The sequence below is a fragment of the Echeneis naucrates genome, chromosome 19 (genome assembly GCF_900963305.1).
Source record: "Echeneis naucrates chromosome 19, fEcheNa1.1, whole genome shotgun sequence".
In the NCBI taxonomy this organism is placed as follows: domain Eukaryota; kingdom Metazoa; phylum Chordata; class Actinopteri; order Carangiformes; family Echeneidae; genus Echeneis; species Echeneis naucrates.
Genome location: NC_042529.1, coordinates 9,321,094 through 9,328,187, shown reverse-complemented (window position 1 = coordinate 9,328,187; position 7,094 = coordinate 9,321,094). Strand labels below are relative to the sequence as shown.

Here is a 7,094-nt window from a genome sequence, read left to right as displayed (position 1 = left end):
AAGACTTTTGATTGTACATCATAACCTTTGGTAAAAAGGCAAAACAACATAAGCTGTAAGTTAAATATATGTTGATCCAGTGCAAAAAGATTTTGCTGATCCGTTTTGAGCAGCAAATGTTCATCAAACTCAGCTTAACACAGTAATGTGGAATAGGGCACTGGACAGTAAAAACACAAGATGGTGAGTGAGCAGGTTGCCACAGCAACTGTGTTTCTAGGTGGAGATGCTAAGGACTGCCATGGAAGCTTTTTTTTTTTTTTTTTAAATGTGTTTTGGAGACTAAAATATTTTGGAAAATATATCCCAGGCTTATTATATATAGAACATCAATTCTGTAGTCATCACAGACATATAACATGACAGATAACAAAGATCCTGCTTGTTGCTTTCAATAGACAAAACAGGCTTGTGACTGCTAGAGTCATAGTGTCGAGCCTGAGAAAACAATGAACACTTTCTCTTTGTCTAATCAGTGTAAAGGAACAAGCTCAAGCATTTCTAAATTTAGTGAGTCTGCTGATGCTTCCAGCCATTTCTGTTTTCTTCTCGAAGTGTGTGACACTCTCCCAACCGAAGACGCACAATATGTATGACAAAAAGCCATAATAGTATTTTGCAACATTGTCCTCACGTTGTTCACATGCTGGCTGTCTAATCCACGTTTGGTTCGTCAGCTTCAATGTTTGGGGATGCTTTGTGTCTTTTTGTACACAGCGTGTGCATTGCAGTAAAATTTCAGGAGTAAATAATCATTCCTTCATATCTTAATTGCTAAATTACTGCATGCAGGCATCATTTGTTATCTCATTTGTAATGCTGTGCTGCTGCCTCGTGATTGATTGCATGAATCTCTGCATTAACCTTAGGTCTAGATGAGTCCCAAAGGCAGTTGTAATTGTATTCAACAACTTTGCTTTCTTTCTTTCTTTTTTTTTTTTTTTAACATGAGAGTTGACTTCTGTGGCTCTGCAGCTGACTAGACGCATACTAGCAGATGATGACATTGACATCCTAATGGGTGTTCTGCAGCACTTGTGATCCAGCTTGATGTTTTAGAATTTTGTGGCCATTTCACACCATGACCCAGATGTTAAGTTCAACCTATGAATAAAATGGCTGACTCACCAGTTAGACTAGAGGCTGCAATTTGAGAGCCACCTCTTTAGAAAAGATATTGCAACATCATGTCTGATGACAATTTAACATTTTGAGTTATCCATTCATTTCTGGGAAGAGTCATATGATTGTGATATGTTGATATCTTCAAGCTGCTCCACTGTGCACTTGGCTGACCTCTTTCCTCTCTGTTTTTCTCTCTTTCCCCTACAGTGAGAAGCAACAGCCTCCACAGGGACAACACTTTCAAGAGCAATTCCTCCCCTAAATTTGATTTATACGCTAATGATTACCATGGGAACTAAAAAATTCAGGGTTCCCTAGAATGACACATTGAGAGCAAAAAAAAAAAAAAAAAAAGTGTGCTTTTGTGAAATAAGGATGAACAAAGTAAAATAAAAATCTATTAATGACATTAATGATAAATAGTCTTTAATAAAACATTGCACTTTTTAAAGTAGCTTCTTGAAGGGAAAGAAAACTGAATTAGAGCATCAAACATGAATATCAAGATAAGCACTTGAATTCCCTTGTTTGGAGGTGACTTATCAACATCATAGCAATAGGGGTGGGTCATGACTAAGTTGCCATGCGTGTTGTCATGGTGACCAGCCCCTGCACCCCCTCCCCCCTCCTCTGGTTGGTCCAGCTTTTGTTGTGGTTTCACAACCATGGACCTCAGCTTACAGAGGCGGCACCCCCCTGCCCCACCCCCTGTACCTGCTCCAATCAGGCGAGCCGAGTCATCTGTACAAGGAGGAGTTTAGATCAAGTACCGGAGAGTATATCAGAAAACACAAGATACCTCAATCTACAAGAGAACTCAATTCAGGTAAATATGGCCTCATCTGTGTACAGACCATAACTTTCGCATAGACTGTGTCTGATTTACTGTATTAAATGAAGTGTTCATATAGTGTGCCTCCGTGTTTTTGTTTCTACACCAGGTGATCAAGTCTGACACATTTAAGCACCTGCGGCATTTGGAAATCCTGCAGCTCTCCAAGAACCACATCCGTCAAATTGAGGTGGGAGCTTTCAATGGCCTTCCGAACCTCAACACGCTGGAGCTTTTTGACAACCGTCTCACAGTGGTACCGTCACAAGCCTTTGAGTACCTCAGCAAGCTAAGGGAACTATGGCTACGAAACAACCCTATCGAAACGCTGCCGGCATTTGCCTTTCATCGAGTTCCCTCTTTACGACGTCTCGACCTGGGGGAGCTCAGGAAGCTTGATTTCATCTCAGAGGCTGCCTTTGAAGGTCTGGTAAACTTGCGCTTCTTGAATCTTGGCATGTGTGGCCTGAAGGACATCCCTAACCTCACCCCACTAGTAAGACTAGAGGAGTTAGAGCTGTCAGGGAACCAGCTGGGTATAGTCCGGCCAGGATCTTTCCAGGGTCTAGTCTCACTTCGCAAGCTGTGGCTAATGCACTCTAGGGTGTCAGTCATTGAACGCAATGCTTTTGATGATCTCAAAAACCTGGAGGAGCTCAACCTTTCCCACAATTCTCTGCATTCCTTACCCCATGACCTCTTCACCCCGTTGCACCAGTTGGAGAGGGTGCACCTCAACCACAACCCCTGGGTGTGCAACTGTGACGTTTTATGGCTCAGCTGGTGGCTGAAAGAAACAGTTCCCAGCAACACCACATGTTGCGCTCGCTGCCACGCGCCCCCAGGTCTAAAGGGCAAATACATCGGGGAACTAGACCAGAGCCACTTTACCTGCTTTGCTCCAGTGATTGTTGAGCCACCCACTGATCTCAATGTCACTGAGGGCATGGCTGCCGAGCTGAAATGTCGCACTGGGACCTCGATGACCTCTGTGAATTGGTTCACCCCGAACGGCACTCTGATGACCCATGGATCATACCGCGTTAGGATCTCAGTGCTTCATGACGGAACGCTAAACTTCACAAACGTGACCGTGCAGGACACCGGGCAGTACACTTGCATGGTAACCAACTCCGCCGGAAACACAACTGCAACGGCCGTGCTCAATGTGTCTGCATCAGACCCCAGCAACAGCTACAGTTATTTCACCACTGTCACTGTGGAAACAGTAGAGACAGTAAGAGGGGAGGATGAGGCAAGGCAGTTGATTAATGAGACATTCATAGATTTTCTTAATCCTACTGTTCAAAGAGGGGTGCTTGAGGGCAGGCCTGGCATCACCATATCACCTTCTCTCTCCTCTCTTTCTTCACTGTCCCCAAGAGCCAACAGAGCCACCGACAACGCAGTGACTGTGTCCATAATGGATGTAACTAACATTCCAGGCCTGGACGATGTAATGAAAACAACTAAGATTATCATTGGTTGCTTTGTGGCCATTACTTTTATGGCAGCCGTAATGTTGGTGGTCTTCTATAAACTCCGGAAGCAGCACCAGCTGCACAAGCACCATGGGCCAGCCAGGGCCATTGAAATAGTCAATGTAGAAGATGAGATTGGAGCCGGGGCCGGAAGTGGCATCTCAGGTGGTTCAAAAATGAATTCTGGAGCGGGTGGAGAAGGAACCCTAAGGATACATCATCCAGAAATTGTCAATCTCCCCAACATTGGCCGTACAGATACTCTTAACCATTACTATAAGACCCATTTCAACAACAACGTGATGGGTCTGAGTATTGGCACGGAAGGCATGGGACCAGGAGGGATCCTCAACAGCAAGAACCAGCAAGGCCAGGATATCCCCATCTCCTGTACCTCTGTCCCAATCTCTACATCTAATTTGCTCACTACATCAGGCAATGGCACCAACACCAACCCAAATTCTATGTCTCCACCGCTGCCAATGTCTCTCCCCATGCCGACAATGGGCTTACATGGATCGATCAAGGGTTTCATGGGCCAAAACCAGAATCCCCAAATGGAGCCTCTTCTTTTCAAGGGAAGCTCGAAGGAAAACGTACAAGAGACTCAAATCTAAAAACAAAAGTGAGACTATAGAGAGAGAGTGAGCAAGAGTTGGAGACAGAGAGGGGATTGATGTTGGGTTTATATGCGCGGAATGATTAGACACTAGAGTGCATTGACATTACACCAGGAGAGAGGATAGACTGACACGGCAATACACAAACACATAGACTTATCCGTGACAGTGTACTGAGCCAAGGATTACTACAATGGGCCACTTGTGTTTGTAGTAACGATCATGGCCATGGAGATCAAGGAATGGACATTGCTACAATGTAAATCTGTGCCAAAGCAAATGTTTTTTGCAGTTTCTACAAACTGTGTTCCTATAGGGAAAAAACTAGCCTTTCAGAGTAATCAGTCCCAAAATTGTTGTTGGCCAGCAGAGATGAAAGACATGCACAGCACTTACCACACTGAAGATCGGCGATATTACAGAACAAAATCCAAGAGACATTTTTCTTCCACACAAAACACAAGCCACACTCTCTCTCAAGTGACTCAATAGACTCCCTCAAGGTGAAAATTATGTAGGCATAAATAGATGGACAAAAAGGTACAGTGCAGTACAAACTACTGTGAAAAATCCACAAATTATATAAATATATTTTCATTTAAATATGTATCATTGCAGACTCCGATGCAGAGATATTTTGGGGTGGATGTATAAGCTGGTATAGTTTGTTTCTTTGTGAATAATCAGGGGTGGTGATAGTGGAGGTTGGTTATGATACATGTTTTAAGTTTGGCTATTTCTCAGAAACATAAGGGCTCAATTGCAACACTCATTGTGAATCTTTGAATTGGCTTTGTGACATAAAGTCCATTTAGGTTGTAGAACAGTAAATGCAAATCTCTGTTTGACAAACTTTTGTCTGTTGCTTCAGTAATAATCATTACAAACTTTTGTGTTCTGAGAGTGTATTATGTATTTTGTAAAAGCCAGCTACTTGGTATTTGAATTGACAATTCTGATACTTAAATGCCAGCATCAAATAATGGTAAAGCTATGTTCCACAAACATGGAAAGGTAATCCAATGCAAAGATCTGTATGGGTAAAATAAAGTGTGGACAGTGTGTTATTTAAATCAAAACAGTAGCCAGATATTTGCTTTTAGAGAGGAATTTGATATGACCTCCTTGCTCATGGTTACCATAGTCATGCCATAAAATGCTGTCATGAAGATGATTAGAAATCTATCTGCAGCAGCATTAAAGAAGGGATTAAACATCCATCTTAGGATGATTGGAATGAATGGAAATGTACAGTATATTAATAATAATAATGTCTGGTTGTATGACAATTGTAAGATCCACATTTTTATAGTGTAACTTTCATATGTTAAATGCCATTTACGCTTCTTGCGTTTCAACTATGTATTTCTTTATTTTTGTTAGTTTGATATAATGTGTACAGTTGTCTAGCCATGTATCATTACGTGTGAAATAAATCAATCATATAATGGGTTGTGGCGGGTCAATATGGCAACCACATAAGCAAAGTGTGAGACATTATGCAGGCCTCTGTGCTAAACCTGGATTGAATGTATGGTTTGAGGTGTAGCCATTAGTCATTCTGGTAATGATAGGTGCCATCTTCTCTATTAACATGTTCAGGCAGGCTTTTAGTCACTCTCCTATAGATCTTCTGCAGACACTACTGATTTTGCAAATTGAATGTTTTTGACAGAACTAGATGATCTTATTCTTAATGAAGGTGCTTTTGTCTGAAATTAGCCCTCGATATTCTCTCCCATGGTGATTCTTTAACAATGTTTTTGAAAAGGGAAGATGATTAAGGTTAAGAAAATGAATAAATTTCATTTTTGGATAACAGACTGTATTCTTGAAGTAGATATCAAAAATGTTTGTTGCAATTGAGCGCAAACTGGAAATACAACCAGTTATTCCATATAATGTACCTGAGATAGTATTACAATCACAATCATATAAGCTCGTCTTTCGACTGTAATGCAGCTCTGTATGTGGTTTTGCTGTTTTATTTGTTCTTCTGCATTTCCTTTGATTGCGCCCATCCATCACACACACACACACTCACACACACATACGTATATATATGTGTGTGTGGAGGTGGTTGCTCTCATCATGAAGCAAAAAGCTGATACTTATTGAAGAAAAGGAACACGAAACAACAGTAATAATGATGATGATGTGGTGATGATGTGAGAGAAAACACACCCAGATGAGCCATCTTAGATATTAAACCACGAAACGAACATGATACATCAATGCCAGGCATCTTTGTACTGTTTAAACATCGAAGCCAACTTTTCAAATATGTCAATTAATACTTACAACACCACAATGAAATGGATTGATCAAAAAGGCCTAATTTGGCTTTCTGAAATTGGAATGTATTCTCTCAGCTTGGTGTCAGTCTCCCTGCTTGTAAATTTCATACGAAACTATAGTAAATGTAAATGTGTTCCAACCCAACGGATCCAGTGGGCAGGGTTCAACTGTGGCCCCACAGAGACACAAATAGAATATAAATGAAGGCTAAAGACACAACATATGGCTGCTCCCTTGATGTGCTACATTTGGCGGCTCTGTCATCAGATTTCAAAGAGCATTTTAGATATCTCCTTGTGGGCTGTGTGAGGATATGTTTCTGCATCTTAACCATGGCACAAATTTTCTGTAACCCGACTGTAGCAATTTATTATGTAAAGTTTTATCATGATGATGACTCACCTCATCAGCACAGATATGTTCCTTTCATGCCGCTGGACATCCATAACATGCTCCATGCCCAGCTATCATCATTATTATTCATGTTTTGACAAAATACAAAAAGGGTTTAATGCATCTTAGTATATCGGGTTCAATTGTATGAATACCTAGAAAAGGAAAGAAAGGAGACTCATTCTCTGTGAAATCTTTTACTGAGGATCGCGAGCCTGAGACTGGAATCTTGATAGCTTCAGACTGAGCAGCACCTCACTTTATATGATGGTGGCAGATTAATGCAGCCTGGCTACAAATGGAGTACTGGCATATGTGTATCACCTGCACTAGCTGTTGCTCGCT

General features: G+C 41.4%; 1 protein-coding gene across 3 annotated transcripts; it reads left to right on the top strand.

Annotated features, from left to right (window-relative positions):
• The first annotated feature begins 1,708 nt into the window (after window positions 1-1,708).
• On the top strand, window positions 1,709-4,055 carry lrrc4bb (leucine rich repeat containing 4Bb). 3 transcript variants are annotated; one of them, XM_029527950.1, is made up of 3 exons: window positions 1,709-1,951; window positions 2,067-3,836; window positions 3,966-4,055. In XM_029527950.1, exons 1-3 carry the CDS (start codon window positions 1,709-1,711, stop codon window positions 4,053-4,055), a joined length of 2,103 nt encoding a protein of 700 aa, XP_029383810.1. The 3 variants fall into 3 exon arrangements, with proteins under 3 accessions (XP_029383810.1, XP_029383809.1, XP_029383808.1); XM_029527949.1 differs by having other exon boundaries at window positions 2,067-3,876; window positions 3,913-4,055; XM_029527948.1 differs by having other exon boundaries at window positions 2,067-4,055.
• Window positions 4,056-7,094: the final 3,039 nt, after the last annotated feature.

Bases quoted from the DNA above. Each gene is read 5' to 3' on its own strand.
- lrrc4bb (XM_029527948.1), top strand. From the start codon at position 1,709: ATGCGTGTTGTCATGGTGACCAGCCCCTGCACCCCCTCCCCCCTCCTC. The intron at 1,952-2,066 runs GTAAATATGGCC...TTTCTACACCAG, and splicing joins TACAAGAGAACTCAATTCAG to GTGATCAAGTCTGACACATT.